We start from the raw sequence: 19,332 nt of genomic DNA, 5'->3' as shown, positions 1-19,332 counted from the left end.
TCACCCCGGCCCCACCGGCTCCCTGTGCCGGCTGCAAGGACCGAGGGATTCTCCCTGACCGACCGTGCTCCACATGGATGCTAAGCGGGTGCTTCTCCAATGCCTAAACATTGGGCAAATGCAGTAGTGCTGGAGTGCCGTCTCCCAGCTCCAGAAGTGAAAGTAAGTGCGTGCACACAGAAAGGCTTCAGGAAGGTGGCTTGACCAGGAGACTCTGGCAAGTCACTGCTTCAAAGTGCTCACGGTCACCAGCTCAGACAGCTTTCTGCTGTTGAAACACAGGCTGATCTCACCAGCCGTCTCCCAGAGCCGCAGTTGAGATCAGGGATAGTATGTGCTGTGCCCACAACGCTGCCGGCCACAGCGGACCCAGTCCACCACGGGAAACGGCTGGCAAGGGAAGGAATTGATAACAGTTCGCACCAGTGTCTGATGCGCTCTAGTTGCTGGCTGAGTAACAGCACAGGAACGGTCACAAACTGCTGCTGCTACAACAGGACCTCATCACGACACGACAGCTCCTTTCCCTTGGGCGACCCTGGCTCAAAGAGCTCCGAAATACCCATCTGCAGCCAACCGCTGGAGAAGCGGCAGCCATGCCAGGTTCACCATCCAGACTAGCTGCTAGATCTACGATACGCCCCAAGATCACTCGCTGGCGCCCGCCCAGGCGATGCCGAGATCCGGGGGTAGGCGTAGCGCTGTGTGACAGCCAGGATGGCTGGGAACCAAAGACGCGGATACCTAAGCAGTAAGGGCAGACCCCCGAATCCCGTGTGTTTCTAGAAGACAGGCATGCACGGTGGGGAAAGGGAAATTTCACCTTGCTCTGGAGAAGTAGTGGGGATGGCTAGAATTGCTTCCAGAAGACCGAGCAGAAGTTGCAGAACTGGATGGAAACCCCGCGGCACTACCAGGGCAGCACAAGCGCTAGCGCAGAGCTCTGGTTCTGCCTACCAAGTCCTGATCAGAAGAACCTTGTAGCTTTCGGTGAACAACTAAGACTAGAGCAACTCCGTATGGTGTAGACAACTTCAACGCGAACACAATCCAATGTCTAAGTACGTATAAGCTGGGGTAGACTTCATAAAACTCATGGTAACACGGAGAAAAATGAGAGACCGGGAGGGCATCGCCCTTCGCTTCCAGATACTACAGCAATCGCTTCTCCTGGCTTGAATCCCACCAGAACAAACTGCTGGGCGTAGCGCTGGGTGGGAAGAGTCCTTTGTGGCGGAAAGGTGCCCCAAGATGAAAAGTGCAGAGGGAACGTGGCTGCAAGACTGCTTCTGTGCAGGTCTCAAATCTTACCATTGCAGGGTCAAACTCGCAAGAGGAGCACGTACATGGAACAGGGGGAAGGAAGAAGGGCTGGGGGCAAAGAGTTATTCATGCTTAGACAACCTTGCCTCAGAGGCGCAATCAGGCCTACCACCTTCTTTGGAACAAACCAAGCTGAGGAAGAAAAGCTGGAAGGAGAAGCCAGTTTACTGATAACAGCGTTTGCCAATTTCCTTTCTGTTGCTTTCCCTTCTCCCCTGCACCTGCCTGTCCCTAACCTCAGGGTTTATTTGTCCTCTGTCCACTCTGGGATATTGGCCCCTGCTAAGGCAGCCCGGTACTGCTGCAAGACACCGCGGATGCTTTTAATGAACCCCTTGGACAAAGGGAAGAGAGGGAACCCGATATCAGGGTAGCTGGAAGGAAACTCCTTTAGCTCTTTCTCCTTTTCTTTGGTTTCACACTAGGCTGCAAGGCAGAGTCCTGGGCAGCCTTCCCCTCGTCCGTTCGGTCTCTGGCCAGGTCTACCCCCCTGGCTTGGCCTGTGCTCTCCGAGTCTGAGTACTGTTGGAGATCACCGACGTTGGGCGTCGAGGTCGTGAACTCCGACTCGTCCAGCTCCTCCTTCCCATCGAGTGCCGAGTCGGAAAGCTCGGCGGCCGCCCCCTGCTCCGAGCTGCTGCCGTACTCCCCCAGCGATCCCGCATTGTCTCCGGGGCTCTCAGCCAGGGTGCCGCAGGCGGAGAGAAGGGAGGCAGAATCTGCCCCGTTGGCCTGTTCGTGGCTCCGCTCCACCAGCTCGTTTGTCTCCAGCCAGGACTCGATGCGGGACACCAGGCGCCAGCCGTTGCAGCGAAAATGCTCACGGATTTCATGCTCAAAGACTTCCACCGGCCTGCGCAGCAGCTGCATCATGGACTGCACCACCCGGATGAGGGTCATCTCGTTGTAGCAGCGACTATTCTCATAGCCCTCCTGGAGGCCCCGGTCACTGTCAAAGCCCGCCTCGTTGTAGTAGGGCTCATTCACTAGGATGAGACCTGCCAAGAAAAGGGGAGACCGAGGGGTTAAGGGAGGAACTTTACTGTGAATCGCCAACCAAGGTAGACACAGCCGGGCCCCGATTTCTGCCAAGGGGGTTGAGGTTGGAGGGTCACAGCATGGCCTCGCTGAGGCATCACGCCAGCTTCACCTGCAGCCACACCAATGCAGACAGCCCAAAGTGCGGGGAGGGGACCGCAGGAAAGCCGTGCTTTGAGTTCAAGCAGGTAGCAGAGGGCAGGCTGGACAACCAGGAACCTGCAAGATGCACTGGGGTGGTATCACAAGGGGAAGCACTCGTGTGAACGGGTCTGTGGCCTAATGCTAGGGCAGTGGGGATCTTGGACACGGCCAAGAGTGGCACTCAAGATCCTTGGCTGGCAAGAATCGTCCTCCACCAGTGCGATGCAGAGGGCATGCGACAGCAGAGTAGGTTCAAAAGAGCAGAAGGGGAAAGGTTTCACTGCTCCTTTCCCTTACCTCCTCCCCAGCAAAAAAGCCCACAAACACACCCAAAGCTTTTTTTTTTTTCCTTAGGTTTTTTTTTTTTCTCCTCTTAATCAGAACAAAGGCCAATCTCTGGTAACCAGCTTTGAGCTGACTGGGTCCTATCCTATCCAGCATAGTCCCATCAGACAGTGCATCTCTGAGACAGTGAATACCATGACAAGTCACCCATACAGGGCTTTCTCCTGCTTGCTTCTGGTCTAATGTAATTACATGTATGTAGCAATGGCACCAGTACGGCCAGGCTGCTGCCTGCCTGCCACAAACTGCATTAGAGCTGGTAGAGGTGAGATCATGAGTCTCTCAAAGCCCAGGCGGCAGGAGGGGGAGAGGAGATTTTTCACTAGCGCCAAGTTGCTCCCCTTAAAACATTTAGTATTTCGTTTTCTAAATTTGGATCCTCAGCTTTGTAAATGAGAAAAGGCTTTTCTCTTGCTGTCATTCCCCCACAGGAGGATACAGGTGGACTGTGAGACTTCAGAGGAGCACGAGTCGCCTGTGGACTCGAGGCAGGAGCCCTTGCTCTGTGTCAAAGGTTTCTCAAGTCACATGCCTGGGCTCCCCACACAGAAAGTTGGCCTTGAGGAAGAGATTTGATTTAGTCTGTCTGCTCTCAAACTCGATATGGCAGGGCAAAGCCCCATGGCAGGAAGCCCTAGGGCCGGTCTAGACACACCCCTGATTATTCTCTGCTTTGGAAGGAGCATAAACACCATCACCATGTGCAAAAACATGCCCAGTGTAGGATGGGCGGGTGACTCAGTGGGGATAAAAAACAGTCCTGCGAATGAAACCCAGTTTAGCAGCTTCCACTAATTTCAGTAACTGGCTGAGCACACAGTGGTTCACCTTTGTCAGCTCGGAACAATAAGGAAAACAGCTCTGTGCTTAGCTGCTGCAGTGAGAAGGGAAAGCATTGTATCAGAGACCTGGGATGCAGCCAAAACTCAGGGCATGAGAAAAGCTTGCACCTGCTTCGACTGATGAACTGGAGAGATAAAGACACTGTTTTGTCCAGCAAGGTGAGAGCAAAAGGCAGCACTAACCCAACTGGGGTGGCAGACCCCAACTGTGTGTGTCCCCGCCCCCCCATAAGCTTGCATCCCCTCCTCCCCCCGCCTTTTCCTGTCCCACAGGCTCTGTGGGAGCATTTACCTTGGATGGAGATGAGTACTTGAAGGAGACTGGATTTACTGGTCCACCTTTCTGTCCCCTGAAATGCACATATGAACATATTAAAGTGCTGAAGCAGCACCAGTTTGCTCTGTGGTAACTCTTAGATGAAGCGAGGCCCCAGCTCCTCTGCATTCCTATCGCCAAGATCCTCTGGCTGGCAGCAGGACAAGGGACTGACTCGACAAGCACGTGATGTGCTAGCGTCCCATTGTACCAATCCATCTCTCCATTACTTTTTGCCAGCACCGCACCCCATCAGAGCAGCTCTGCCTGGAACGCCGTAACCCTACTCAGCAGACACCCCTTTCCCAGCCGCCCTGTCGATCTACCTGCCCAAACCACAGCATTTCCCTGGCTCCGTTTATTCCAAGTCTCCAGTTGGACTTTGTGCCACACTACCTGATTTGTCTGTAATGTGGGAGACAGGGACCCAAACCACAGGAGAACACCCCATGCCGGTGTTGGCATCTGCTCTGTCCAACCGTGACACAGCCCGGCCGGTCTGTGTCATCAAGGAAGGACAGACAAGAGCCAAATACAGTCCCAGAAGAACCCAAACTACACCCGTTACCTGCACCAGACATCTAAAACAGAGCCCAAAGCCAGAGCTATCCCTAGCTCAAGCACCACCTGACACCAGAAGCCACCCAGGGCTCTCAGCCTGGTGGGAAGTGGCTTGTTCCAAAAGCAGCATGGCACAACCACTGCCCCCAAAGACAGGCGGACGAAAGCGTTACCTTGCCTATCCACGTCCCCAGGAGGCTGACACACACTTTGCCGTTGTCATACAGGTTGGGATTCAGTCTCCCGCTGCACTGAGAGAGGTAGCGGAAGAGAGGCGGGACAGCAGGGTAGATGTTGGGGAGCTGGATATCGAAGAGAAAGAGGCCATCTTCATAGGGTGTGCGCGTGGGGCCTTTTATAAGTGCTGAGAAGAGATCCTGTGGAGAGAGGCAATATAAGCCAGGCACTACGAAACATCCTCTTACCTTGGCAGGGTTGTATTTACACAGGGCGAGGAGGAGGATGTGATTAACTCAGCCCTTGCAAGAGTCAGCTCAAGCAACGCATCTCAGGACACCTTCCCCTTAGAAGCTGCACTTCTACCACGGCCTGACGGCAGACCAAACCTTCAGACCTGAAGCAGAGCTCCAGAGGACAGCCAGCGATCCCCAAGCTGCTTCCCTGGTTACATCAGCCCCTTGCTGACTCAGTGGGACAGGCAGCCCAGCGGGCAAAGCACCCGACATAGGCTTCCTGCAACGAGGAGCTCCCCCGTGTTTGTCACCCCGACTTGGAGAATGCGAAAGCAGCCGGTTACGGTAATTACAGCCATATTTTGCATGCTGCACACATTCCTGCAGCTCTAATGCAAGGGATTAAGGCTAAGCAGGGAATTCCAAAGAAAGCAATCCGGATGCTGAGCCCAGCACTAACGCAGGCATTTGAGAGCAGACACTTGCCATTCGATCCTCGAAAGTTTTAACCATGATGCCATCAGGCAGGGAAGTGGCCAGGAGAGCCATCTCTTTCCGCACAGTGCTAAAGAACTTCTTTGCTTCTGGGGGTTGGAACTCCATTTTCTTGAAGGCATGGGTATCTGTGGGGCAAGGAGGAGGATAGAATTAAAGTCTGCCTTAGGAAACCGCCACAGGTTCCTTGTGAAGGCAAATCTATCCACGTGTTAAAGCTGTAATTTGGAAGAAGAGAGTCAACTTGCTTTGGTGCTGAGCCAGCCTAGAGATTATTTGACTTTTTCCCCCCACACTGTACAGCAGCCACAACCTGCACCTCCTGTCTCACGGTCCCCCACAACATTGTCCCTGTGCCCCACAGCTGGGACAATGATGCATCGCACAAAGTGATGACCCTTTCTCTGCGATAGCTAAGCATAGCTCCCCATCTTTATTTCTACTGAACCTGCAGGTTCAGCACAGTTTGGCCTTTCCCTTCTCACGTCTGGCCCAGCTGCCTGGCTCGACGAGCACCTTGGACTCCACTGTCACCTATATTTCACACAACCAGATGCTCCTCTTTATTTTTGGCTGATTAACATTGGCACAAGCGAACAAGGACACTCACCCACCGAGGACACCCAGCACAAGAACACCAGCTGTTCCTGCTCCGCTTCTCAACCAATCCATCCCCGCAAAAAAGCCTGAACAAACCCTGCAGTTTTCAAGAAAGTATCTGCAATGGAAAGCGACTGATCTCCACAGCCCTCCGAAATTAGTCACCGACATGGACAGAGGGGAAGCCCACTTCTGTGGCTTGAGAAGTCACAGTAGTGCCCAGAGATGCCATCTAAAAGCCAGGTTTAGGTCCTAGAACAGATTGTGCTACAGAAGTTGCCTTCATTTCTCCTCCCCAGTTAAATGAGCTGTGAAAAGAACTAGGAAGAAGAGAGGATACCCAATCCAAAAGGCCTAGAAGCAAAGGTTTTGGAGGAAGAAACACTGAAGGACAGCAATGAAGGACAGAGTATTCCACACTGGTCTGAGCTGACACACTCACCTGGAGCATACTCCAACACAGAGAAGACTTCTCCCTTGGCACTGGTGAAGGTGACTCCAGGCTTGCCTCCACTCTGCTGGCAGAGCACTGGTGTCTCACTGGGCCACTCCGACCTCACTGGTGTCTGCGCCTCTGCTTTTTCTTCTTTCTTCTCTGTCTCCACCATAGCTTCCATCTTTTCCTCCTCTGCAATAGCCACATTATCCAAGGTCTTCTTTAGATTTTCCTGCAGCTTTTTAATATCGTCCAAGAACTTCTTCTCCCGAGTGGGTTTTTCCAGCTCCACAGTTGGGGAGGTAGGAGAGCCAGTCAGCAGCTGCTCCACAGTCATATTTTTCAGGCTTTCCAAGATCTTGATAGCCTCCTTCAGTTCCCGGAAGCTCTTTGGGGCTCCGTCCTTGCCAGCTTTCTCTGCAGCAAGATCTGCAACTGCCATAGCCACAGCTCCCTGGACTTGTTCCTCTACTTTTTTCACCTCCTCTACTGGTGGCTCCTCAGGCTCTAACTCCTCAATTTTTGGGTGGTCATCTTCCATGAGGCCATTGTCTGTCTCCCAGCTGTCGCTTTCATCCTCCCACTCAGAGGATGCCCCGCTGGTGCTGCCGTCAACAGAATCGTAGTCCGACTCCTCAATTTCTGATTCAATATTGTATAAGTGCTAAAGGAGAGCAGAATTACAAGAGACTTAGGCTGAAGCACAGTTTTAGTTGTTTTTAAATGCAAGTCAGTTCTCCCCATGAAAAGGGAGCTTCCATCTAGGATTTGTTGAGCTGTTTCAACCCTTTCCATCTACACAGGGTGGACTGTGTTTGATCCGAATAACATGCTCAATGACTGGCACAGATTATGAATCGGCATAGCCCCATCGTCCAGTTTTCAAAGTAGGGCATTGGGGGAAAACTAGGGCAAGTTCTAGACGGGCTGCAGCCATCCCAGTGGCTGGGATCCAGCCAAGGAGAGCACACAGGCGCCAAACAGCTACCTGGATGCCCCGGGGTTTCTGAACGCAGAGCTAGTTCAGAGGTATTGGGTATCGTGTGCAGAGTTAGTATTTCTGGTCCTGCTTCTGCACCAACAACTGTGTTGGCACTGAGCCCTGGTTTGGCTGCCTCCGCACTCCATCCTTCCACAGAGACAATGCTGGAACCAGGAAAACATTCTCATACCAGCTTTCTTCTGTGGCCCACACTACTTGCCGTCATAGCTCTGCTACACTGCTTTAGCTGTTTTATGTCACTGCTGCTTAAAATTCAGCTGGGACAATGAAGCCTAACCCAAGCTGCTGAATAAGCTCTTACTTAAAACATTCTCTTCCCCTTCATTATTGGAAGCTGGACCCATCCACACTCCATCTAGCCTCATCTCTTATAATTATGCTTTTGCACATGCTACGTCTCTCACAAGGTCCTGCTGCAGAGGCTTATAGATGTACTCCAGCTATGGGCTCCAACATCGAAGCAGTGGAGCAAGAACGACTTCATAGGGCTGTGTTAGGAGTTAGAAGATGGAGTATTTTATCCACAGGCTTCTGACACTTGAATGACAGCCCAAGAATCCTCTTAATCTTGCTAGATCTGACCCCAGAGGCTAAAGCACATGGACACTCAGTCATCTTGTCAAAGCCTTGAACTGAACTAGCACTGTTTGGTTAGTCCTGTGCCACCCAGAGACAGGCAGCCAACAGAGGTTAGTCGGGTTCAACGCAAGTGACTGCAGGCAGGAAAAGCCATCAAAACTCACTGCCCTCAAAGCTAATCCAAATCTGAGTTGGAAAGTTAATTAGCCGGTTATGGCATCTTTATTTTTAGAGCTGAGAAAAAGCACCCAGACAGCTCTTCTCTGGGCACATGGACAGGCATTGATAAATCATGGTTTTACCAACTGATAATTCACGCTCCTGACATTTCCCCAACTCCCATAATTACACAGACGAGCAGAATCGAAGGGACTGGCGTGACACAGCAGGAGCTGCTGCAGAGCCCCAGCACCGCCGTGTGAGAACAGCCCTTTGTGGAGCACACATCAGACCTCTGATTGTGCCTGTGATCCAAGCACATGTGACAACAGGGGGAAGGGAGACAGCAGCCCGCTTTGTAACGCTCTAGTCCGCTGCCATAGTGCATGCATTGACTATTCTACTGTAATTAATGCAGAGCTGCTTGGTTTAAAAAGAAATCTTGATCGAGCGCTTTCATTAGCAAATGCATCTCTGCAGCAGAGGCAGTAGTTTTCTCTGCCACAGTGACGGAGATGGGACCCTACAGAAACAGGTCTTCTCTTATCTTTAAGCTGTCTGCCTTCATTTGAGGCGACAAGGAGAAGAGACATGGGATGAAACTGTACGTGGAGCAGCGAATAAGATTACAAGACACTGCAACAAAAACCTTAGAAAAATGCAGAAGACAAACCAATGGGGTTAAGTGGATTAGTGTGGCTATATCTATATTTTTAAGTTTGCACTCAGCTCCTTTCCCTCCCTGCCCTGGGAAAAGAATTGGGTCTGATCCCTAGGTTAGCTAAGGTCACAACTTGTGCCTCTAGCCCAGCTTCTGGAGGAGCTTCTTTAGCCAAAGAAAACACTATGGTTCCATTTCACAAGCAAGGCAGATCAAGCAATCATCTTTCAGCAGTGCCTTAGTTGGGCAACACAGTGAACCCGGGCTCAAGTCAGAACTGACGATCCCTGCGCTCCACAACCCCCTCCGCAAAGCGGCAGGCGCTGGAGGGCAGGAGCAGGGCTGTGGTCAGAGCTGCCAACGTGCAGTGCAGCAATGTGAAGGGAGCCACAGTCTGCCCATACTTTCCTATTCTCTATATTCAAAAGCAGTGATGACTAATTAGTTGCCCACTCTTCCTGACAAAGGAAGGATTTTCTTGTGCTAATAGAATTGGGAAGCCACCCTATCATATGGGAAAGCAGCAATAAATAGAGCAAGGTCCCCTTACCCTGCACCCAGGATTGAAAACCAAGATTTGACACTCAGCTAAGAATTACAGGGATACCGCAAGCTGGAACAGGACCTCACCTGAGGCAAAATGATAGTCTTGGAGTTATCAGCCCACACCACTTCCACTTTACTGCTGACATCCACACGAGCCACCTGTCCGACCGAAGGCTGTGGAAACAAGAGCATTTTGTCAGTCCCTTCTCTCTCCCAGGCATTTCGGTGCAGAGCCAGGAAGGTTTTGAGAAACAGACACTCCTCAGGTTGGAGACCCACCTAAAGCAATGCTTGCAGTCTGTTGCAGAAGTGACAGGAGTCCTGGGGAACCATGCAAAGGGGGAGAAGAATCCTACAGATTGGGTTTCCATGAGAAACCCTATAACACTGCCACAGAGATGGGGAAAATCCTGCCTCCCTGCTGCAAGGAGGAGAGGACCACCAGGAGGACTAGCCTGGTAGCAAATCCTGACTTCTGATCAGGACCAGGGCCACTGCAGCAGGGCTGTGGCCTTTCTGCAGGCAGCACCGCTGGGGTTGTGCCAGCAAGGGAACAGGACCTTTCTCTGAATCGGGCTGCCCTCTACTGGGGTGCCAGCAGCCAGCCCTGCGCTCCGACACCCAGCATCAGGGGCTCACAGCAGCTTCTCCCAGCAGAGAGAGCACAGGCAAGAACAAACAAGTCACAGCTGGCACGAGGTGTGCACAGTAAGTAGCATCTTGCACTGGAAGAAGGTTATTTAGGTCAGCTGAGCAAGCTCAGATGTGTTTCACACTGCTGAAACTAGAACCGCAGCAAAAGCCACACTACACCTTTTAACCCCTTTAGGGCAGCAGTCTTAAAAGCTGGAGGTCTTACCTGCCCAGTAAGGAAGCCTGTTTCCTAGCAAAGAGCGTATCCACTACAATAGAAATTGTTCCCTCTTCCTCCCCAGGAGATCAATCAGCTCAACAAAATTAGTATGTACATAATAACTCAGATGAAACCCAGAACCCCGATCTTCTGTTGCCAAGTGAAACTGGTTTCATGGCAAACCCACCTTCACTCTTGCTTCGGAGCCCACAGAATATCCTCACATTAGAAGTTACTCTGAAATCCTAAGCAAGATTTTTATTAAAAAGGCGTATGTTTGATTCTTGTCTCAACTTTGTTCTTGCTTTGCTATAGACTCTGTCACCGAGGTCAAAATGTCAAGGTTACATCTCCACCAGTCTTAAGAGATTTGATATCTTACTCATGACAGCAGGGGACACCAATACAAAACTCACAAGCTAGAGAGTTTAGGATGCCCATGCAGGGCCTAAGGCCCTCCTACTGACTCTTTCAGGTGTCTCCATTAACACCTGGTGACAACGCGGTCACATAACTATGCCCAGAACCTACCTCATCTTCCTTAGCTGTGGCTCCGTCTGAGTTGCCAATGCGAATCACAATGTCAGTAGTGCGGAAGCGAAAGTCTGGATGGTCAGCAATATCATACACACTCACATCTTCCTCCTCCCCGATCAGCTGCATCGGAGACAGAATGCGAACATGTCAGGCCCAGGATGCCACAATGACCTTCAGAGCATGCCTTCAACATGTGAAAGTACTCTTATATTTCGTCAATTTTCAGTTGCTCCAACAGTCTGCAAGGAGCTGCTAACGTCCCTTCTTGTCGCCTCATCCTGTAGCACATCAATCAAGGCACATCAAGGAAAGGAAGCAGATATTCTGTGTCATCTGCTCAGCCTCACCTTTCCTTCAGGTTCCACATCACTATGATCATGAGACATCCAAGAACAACATTTTGTTCCCTTCTGAACAGCCAGATTTCTCAAAGCAGTTCACTGGGGCCCAAAGGGTTAGAGTTTACTTTTGAAATGGTCCAAGGCAACAGGAAGCGTCTGATAAAATCTTGTGAATTAATGGGAAACGTCTTTCCTTTGATTGCTCCTGGAGCAAGAGAACTAGGAGCCCACAAATGATGAGAAAGGGGTAAAGTGGAGCACAACCCCAGGCCAGACTGATGTTCTGCTTCTGGATGTAAAGGGCCCTGCTCAGTTATGACAATGTGGTTTCCCATCCTAAGGCAGAAAGCAGTACACCAGATGTGTGTGGATCGAGACCCACCCCCCCTCTCATCTCCAACTAGAGTGTAATCTATCAAGACTCTGCAGACTACAGCGTTCTTACAAGCCCCGAAAGCTCTCAGGCTGACTGTAGGCAACAGTGCCTGGCAGAGGCAAGCAGGACAACATGCAATAGATGTATTCTCTTTCCATCAACTCGCAAAGACATGAGCAGGAAAAATTCTTATAGTAAACTTAAGAAATCAACTGTCTGTGACAACTTCATCAAAATCTTCATCCATACCAGAGCCTGATGTTGATTATGACATGTAAACCCTCTGCTTGGTCTTTGCTGCCTTGCGGGCATCTACAAATATGAACCGACATCACCTCAGGCTAAGCCTCCCAGGCCCAAAAACACATTGCTGTTCCCATCCTCAAAGACAAACTCCATCGCAGAGCTGACTCTCAGGCTTATCTGCGTTTATCTGTGAAGCCTGTGCTGTTTTGTGGCTGCTTTCTCTTGGCTGTTTCCAAGAGGCACTGGTTCCTGCACTTACCTCCACATCATCTCCGCTGGATTTCAACTTGAACCACTTCACCACACAGGTACGGCCAATATGGTCACCAGACTGCACGACACCATATAACCCGGGATCCTGGGAGCTCTGAGCTTTTGGTCACAACGGTAGGGAAGAAAATAGGCAAGTTAAGTGAAGGAGGACACTTCGCACAGCAACCGAGGCTGTCAGCTCCCAATCTCACTGCTGAAACCTTCCATTTGTGAATGGCATGAGGAAAACCAGCTCCTCCTACACAGCCAAAATTGTGCTCAGTTAACAAGTTGCATTTTAATGGGGCATGGAGTGATGACAAATTAAGACTATGTTGCACTGGACAGGGTGAATACATTCACTTTGGGACCACTTTCGAGCTCTACGACGAAGAGAAAAAACACACTGTCACCTTAGTGCACTGCTCTCCAAATTAGCTCTGCACCAAGACTGTCTGCCTTTCTGGACAGGCTGGGCAAGAGGCCCCTGAGAGCAGTTTGGGCTGCCAAGGTCTTCATGTAGAAATGTGCCACCCAGAACGGTTTTGTTCCTCTGGAAAAATGGACTGGACAACAGAGGCGGAAGGCAGGCAGGTATACCTGCGAGTAAGCATGCATCGGGGATCCAACAGCATCAAAGCTGGGCCGGGACCACCTCTCTAGGCCTGGGCTGTTATCCAGCACACTGGTATCCAGGCGTCTTTCAGATTTATCTGGCTGAGAAGGATCTAGCTCCTGCCTCCTCAGCAGGAGGATGCAAGGAACCACAGGCATCCCAGACTGCCTGGAGAGTACGTTTGACAGAGGAACACAGATTCCCAGAGACGAAACTAGAATGGTAGAGCTGGAGGATAAATTTAGTTTCCACAAACCACGTCTAACCTACAAGACCAGTCAGACTATTAGTCATCAGAAATGGCTGCACAAAACAGCACCTTTTTTTGCTAAGCTAGCTTTCCCTCTTCCCAACCTGACAATATCTTGTGCTGCCCACTGTTGAGGGCCTACCCCTGCTAGAACAGAAGAGGAGCTGACAGCCAGATGGTGTGCCATCAATATTTCATATCCAAAAGCTGTAAGCCTCCTTGAACTTGTACCGTGACCCTCAGTAGCATCACCAATTGGTTTGGTGAAAAGGGATGCAAGATGCCTCTGGACCCCAAAACCCTCCAGGGTTATCATCATGAAAAGCCATACAGAGAAAACAGCCTGAGGTGAGCTGTTCGTTTCTCCCCTCGTTCTTCGAGAGAGCTCAGAGCCGTTCAGCACTTTCAAAGAGAAGGTGGGTCACCTCTACACTCCAGAAATACTGAGAATCCTAGCTTTGCTCCTTGGCATTTGTTCCTTCCATATCTTGCCTGTTGTCATAGTTCGACTTTGGTATTTAAATAATGGTTCTCTGCTGACATTCATGTTAAGTCAGCTGCTTCACTGTCTGTCCCTTGTTAGGCTCTCGTGCCAACCTCAAGTGAGTACTACAAACAGCTACTGCAAAAAGCGCTACAATGTACATTAGGAGATCCAGATTGAAGAATGCTTTGCAATTAAGAGCATGTTTGTTCCCTTAGGAGAGCATTGTTTTGACACCCAATACCTCTTTTGTCCACCACAAAATCCCCAGGGCAGAACTCGTTGTTGTCCAGATGATGGACTGGAATCAGCTCGTTGGAGCGAATGTTGGTCTCCACGGTGCCATCCTGCCACATCACGTCAGCTGAAGTCATTGTGGTCACCACTTCTACAGCAACCCTGGGAACACAGAGAGGCAACGAGTTACCAGAGGGTTACCAGCAGGAACGTGCACGAACACAACCAGAATGTGATGCTGCCAACATCAGGAATGACGACGGATCTCAGCAACACAAAGGTACCCATATCAGCAAGCTGGGAAGCAAGTCAGGAAACCCCGTCTAGTCCCAGTGAAAGCAGCTACGCAGCAGGCTTTGTTTCGATGGGTTCTCAATCACTGCAGATGCTACGTTGCTGCAAGTCTATATTGCAGAAGGATTTACTTTCCAGGGAGCCAATGCGGAGCTCACTTTTATTCCCAGTGGAGCAAATTAATATCTACCAGCACCCACTTTCTACCCATGGCAGAGGCAAGACAGGAGCTTCAAATAGTTTGAAACTTAAGATCCTCTCCACTGAAGCACCTTCTAGCCTGGCTAGAGGAGTCTTTGAAGCTAGAGGAGCATGGGACTGGAAAGGAAAGATAAAGCAGCATCCATCTCAGCCCTTCCAGAAAGGAGAAAAAAAAAAAAAAGGCAACATATTGAATGTGGGTAAACCAAAAGGATTTTGTTTAAAAGAGAAAAGTCTTCTTCCCAGCTGTTCAAACACATACATGTGTCTCTCTGCAGCTCAGAAATGAAACCCAAACATGCAACAATAGACCACATGCTGGTACTCCACTGAGTTACTTGAAGAAGCAAGTTGCTTGGGGGCAGGAGGAACAGAGCTGCAGTCTAGCTGGACACTCTTCTAATGAGCCCACCACCATTTTCATCTCTCCTACAGCACAGAACAAACTGAATCCCATGGTGATTTTAAATCTTAGCCTTATTTTGCTGGCCAGGCCTTCAAGACATAACACAAGTGCTGCATTTATGTTGGTTTCAAGTCAAACCATGAAGAAGATACAACAGGCAAATACAACTGTTTCCCCCCAGCCTTGTCTTTACAAATGTCAGAGAAGTATTTCTAAGTGGAAATAATATGAAGTTTCTAGCAGGGCTAGCGCTCAACAGCAGAAGTTATCAGAGAAGGAAGTCTGTAACAGGTCCAGGGTGGTGGGTGACATGCCAACAGATGGTTCCTTGGGGAAAGTGAGGGCATGTGCAGCTGAGGATGGCAGAGTGGAAAGGCAGACCACCCAAGGAAACGACAGTCCTGTTTGCAGCGCAGTTTATGCTGCTTCACAAACAAAAATCACGACTTGACATTAATATAAATCCCTGTACATCCTCCCTAAAAAATAACCAGAGGTCTATGCGCTGCCCTGAGAGCTGCAGCCGGTCACTAAATGATGGTAAAGCCACACACCGAGTTGGCCCCCTGCAGTCAGAGATGCCCATGAGCTGACACATCAGATCTGGTGACTAACTGCAGCGAGCCCATCCACTTTGCATTTCTCAGCAGCGCTTGGCAGCACACCTACTGATGGTCTCACCAGCTTCATCTGAATATTCAAGCAGTGAAGACCCCTCATACTGAGCTGTGACCAGCTGCCACATATGCCCTTTGAAGTATCAGCTGGGTTTTCACATTCTGTGCTGAAAAAGCCTCTATTTCTTATTAGCTGTGACACGGTCATCTCTGCAAAGCGACCCAGCATCTGATCTCTGCATTTCCTTGTGCAGAGCTGCCCAGATACAGCACAGGAATCTCTCGGTGTTGTCACAGGGATTTCTCCCCACTCCCTTTACAGTGCAGAAAACTACCAGGTTTACTAGCTAAGCTCTCCTTCACAAAATCTCTAGTGAAGTAGAGGCACTCAGCAGGGGGATGAGAAGTGAAAAGTGAACCGAGAAATCAGTTCCCAGGAACTCTATCACGTACTCCCATTTTTTTTTCTTTCACTCGAATACTGCTCTGCTGAGGTTTGTGACCTTCAAATCCAATTTCTTCAAAACCCACAAGGACTAAAGGAACAGCTCTCCTTGCATAGAGGCAAAGCTAAAATACCTAAACAAAACGTGAGTGAAGTTCATGACCTTCTCAAACTACTGGATCCCTTGAATCCTGATAATGTCACTTTTCTGTGGGGATTCTCGCACATTATCTTGCACTAGTTGGTTTCTGATGCAGGATCTGTATACAGCTAAGCAGCCCAGGGCAGCCAGCGAGACAGGCTAGCCAGTTGTCAGATGTCTTTGCATCCCCTGAAAACAGTTTAAACATTCTGCCAAGAAGGCGAATGGCATCCTGGGGTGCATCAAGAAGAGTGTGGCCAGCAGGTCGAGGGAGGTCATCCTCCCCCTCTACTCTGCCCTGGTGAGACCGCATCTGGAGTACTGTGTCCAGTTCTGGGCTCCCCAGTTCAAGAAAGACAGGGAACTGCTGGAGAGGGTCCAGCAAAGGGCAACAAAGATGATGAGGGGACTGGAGCACCTTTCTTATGAGGAAAGGCTGAGGGACTTGGGTCTCTTTAGTCTAGAGAAAAGAAGATTGAGGGGGGATCTTATTAATACATACAAATACTTAATGGGAGGATGCCAGGGGGATGGGAGTAGTCTTTTTTCAGTGGCGCCCAGTGATAGGACGAGGGGTAATGGGCATAAACTTGAACATAGGAAGTTCCATCTTAACATGAGAAGGAACTTCTTTACTTTGAGGGTAGTGGAGCACTGGCACAGGCTGCCCAGAGAGGTGGTGGAGTCTCCCACTCTGGAAACATTCAAACCCCGCCTGGCCGCTGTCCTGTGTAACGTGCTGTAGGTGACCCTGCTCTGGCAGGAGGGTTGGACTAGATGATCTCCAGAGGTCCCTTCCAACCCTAACAATTCTGTGAATTCTGTGAATTCTCAAGTTACGTAAAAGGTAAAAGCTGCTGAGATCCCATTTTATCTCGAAATGGGCAGACACATGCAATGCTCCCTCCCCCAAGCTACTGAAATAAATTCCCCCAAGGCTCTCGAGGAATGCACTTTGTTCATTAAAAAAAAAACCCAAAACAATAAAAAGTATACTGCTGGCAAAAGTTGCAGTTCTCTCATGAGGGCAGTGTAAGGATGACAGAGACCACAGCAGCGTGACCCCCTGCCAGCACAGACCTCCGTGCTGGTCTGGAGACAGCTCTTTGAGGATAAGCTGTCCATTCCTGCCAGCGTGGTCTACCCTCAGCCTCTCTGCAGAAGCTGCCAATGAGGTAACCAATTAGTGTCATGTTTAAGCCGTATGATCTTTATTCACCTGTCTCCTCCTCTGTGTACAGAGTCTAGCGCAGCACAGATATTCTGTCGATGCCCTGAGGCACAGCTGAAACAGAACAGCAGCAGTGTCACGTCACGGGGCCCCAGTTTCATCAGAAGCTGGACTGAGACCAAGCTGATTTCACACAGGCCACTGCACCATCATCACAAGATAATTGCTGTTGGTTACTACCAAGCGGTGTCCGAACATGAGGCACACCATCATCCTCCACCCAAGCTGAGGAGGTGGTTTACATCTGAGAACTTTGATAAGGAAGATTTTGGCAAGTATACCTGGGTTTGGCAATCCAACTCACCTGTCTCCTGGCTTAAACTCTCGTGAAATCTTGGTCTTCTTCTTCTTGTGCTTCCGCTTCAAGTTTTTGATGGAGAGAGGGATGCTCTTCTTGCGGCCAGTGCCGCTGCCGCTCTGGGACGAGGCAGTGGAGCTAGCAGAAGAGGTGACAGAGCTAGTGTCATCAGTGTCATCAGCTGCCTCATCATCAGCGTCTTGCTCCATGGACTGAAGCCGGTAGTCAGACGACCCTTCGTCTTTCAGCAGAAATGGAGGCTGCTGCTGTCGCGCTGCTGCTCCCCCTTTCTCCTTCCCTGCTTCTTCAGGCTGCTCCTCCTTTCTCTCCCCAGGACTAAGTGCACTATTGGGAGAGTCATCCAGCTCACACTTTGATCCAGGCTTGAGCTCTTCTGATTTTTGGTCAGCAGCTGCAGCAGACTCTTTGTCAGGGGCTTCACTGGTACCCTGAGACTCCGGGGAGCATGACATGATCTTCACTATCTGCTTCTTCAGCAACCGCCTCACCTAGAGAACGCAGAGCTGGGTCAGACAATACACCTGTACACTCAGCAAGCTGCCAGCCCACCTGGGGAATGGTTAGTTTTGTACACAGAGGAAAACAGCACCCCGTGGGCCTCTGCACATTTTACCCGCACCAGAGTATTCTACAAACCAGCATCTCACCACTGCTCTACTCAGGAGCAGCACTGGACTAGCCCAAGGAAAGCGAGGTTTGCTCCTTATGGCTATTTTAAGCATGTTCTGAACTTTTTGTTATGGAAGGTCACAAGAGGCTGCACAAGTTAATCTATGTAACAGACACAGCTACGCAGGGAGGTCACCATCCCCACTGATGATATCCTGTTATTCTAGGAACACCGCTGCTCTACAGCCAGCATGCAGAAACCATAGCATGACTCATTTGGCCTAGGAAGCAGAGACTTCTTTCTTGTCTCACTGTAGCGAGGATTTGACTGAACAGTTCAGCTCTGTGAGAACCCTGAGGTTATGCTAATGAAAGCGACATGTGTCTATCAGTCCCGGCTGTCAGAGCACACCAGCTCTGACACAGCTTGACCCCCTGCAAGGTGACACCTCTGTGTTCAAGGTCCTGTTCATGTCGTTTCATGGCATTAGCTGCATGCTTCACTCAGTGCAGTCAGACTGCTGTACAAGGTTACTTCGCTGCTGGCAATAACAAGCCATTACTCTTTACAACAACCACTTCAGGAGTCACATTTCAGACCACATGACTACCAGGAAGATTTCTGCTTTAAAAGCCACAGTGATCAGAAATGCTTAGAGAAGTCAATGTCTCCCTCGACCCCTCAACTCACCTTTTTGGCAACTGATCCTTCACCCAGGACACAGTTCCTCTCTGGGCATTCACAGGTGATTTTTGCAGGTTCCACTTTGTCCGGGAACACATAGAGGCACCTTTCCCCGAGCTGCCTTTGGGCATGGTCAAAGCACCCCAGACGCTTTACCCTGGTAGAACGGGAGGACAACCGTGAGCAAAGTGCAAAAGCAGAAACAGAACCTAGCAGTGACCAGGGGCTCCACAAGGCTGGCATGACCTCATGCCAACGGAACTTCTTCTGGGGTGGCAGAAGCTAACACCACATCAAATCTTTTCCAGCCACACAATTCTAAAGGAGGAGTGGGAAAACTCACCAGGGACTGGGTGGGGATACAAAGGGTTTGGGTGGGACACCAGTCACTCCTCTCCCTCTAGCTCCCCCTCCCAGAGACATTTGAAGATGGCATTATTTTTTTTTTTTTTTTTTTTTTTTTTTTTTGCTGTCATTTGAGAGCTGCTCTCCTCCAGCTAATGAACTCCAGGCAAGAACCAGAGTGCATTGTGGTATTACTCATCTGACTTTTCTTTCCGACTTTTGCGCGGCCCATTTTTGCAGCTGCAGCCTGCAGAGGGCACTAGATGCTCCCTCAGCACCAGCCGGGGTCCAGAGCAGAACACCTTCCCTGCCTACCGCATAGGCACAGTTAAAAGACACAGCCTGCTCCAGACACAAGAGGAAGGACAAGGGAAGAAGGAAGCTG

General features: G+C 50.2%; 1 protein-coding gene across 1 annotated transcript in view; it reads right to left on the bottom strand.

Moving 5' to 3' along the window:
• Positions 1-1,567: 1,567 nt before the first annotated feature.
• Positions 1,568-19,332, bottom strand: part of UBE2O (ubiquitin-conjugating enzyme E2O) — a 28,975-nt gene continuing 11,210 nt past the window's right edge. The window contains 12 exon segments of the mRNA XM_009882406.1: positions 1,568-1,716; positions 1,719-2,321; positions 3,985-4,042; positions 4,743-4,946; positions 5,469-5,605; positions 6,520-7,177; positions 9,546-9,635; positions 10,846-10,971; positions 12,074-12,186; positions 13,661-13,815; positions 17,294-17,796; positions 18,609-18,759. Coding sequence (XP_009880708.1) covers positions 1,568-1,716; positions 1,719-2,321; positions 3,985-4,042; positions 4,743-4,946; positions 5,469-5,605; positions 6,520-7,177; positions 9,546-9,635; positions 10,846-10,971; positions 12,074-12,186; positions 13,661-13,815; positions 17,294-17,796; positions 18,609-18,759 — 2,947 coding nt within the window.

This window comes from Charadrius vociferus, unplaced genomic scaffold, assembly GCF_000708025.1.
Source record: "Charadrius vociferus isolate BGI_N301 unplaced genomic scaffold, ASM70802v2 scaffold773, whole genome shotgun sequence".
In the NCBI taxonomy this organism is placed as follows: Eukaryota; Metazoa; Chordata; class Aves; order Charadriiformes; family Charadriidae; genus Charadrius; species Charadrius vociferus.
This window is presented reverse-complemented; position numbering and strand designations above follow the sequence as displayed.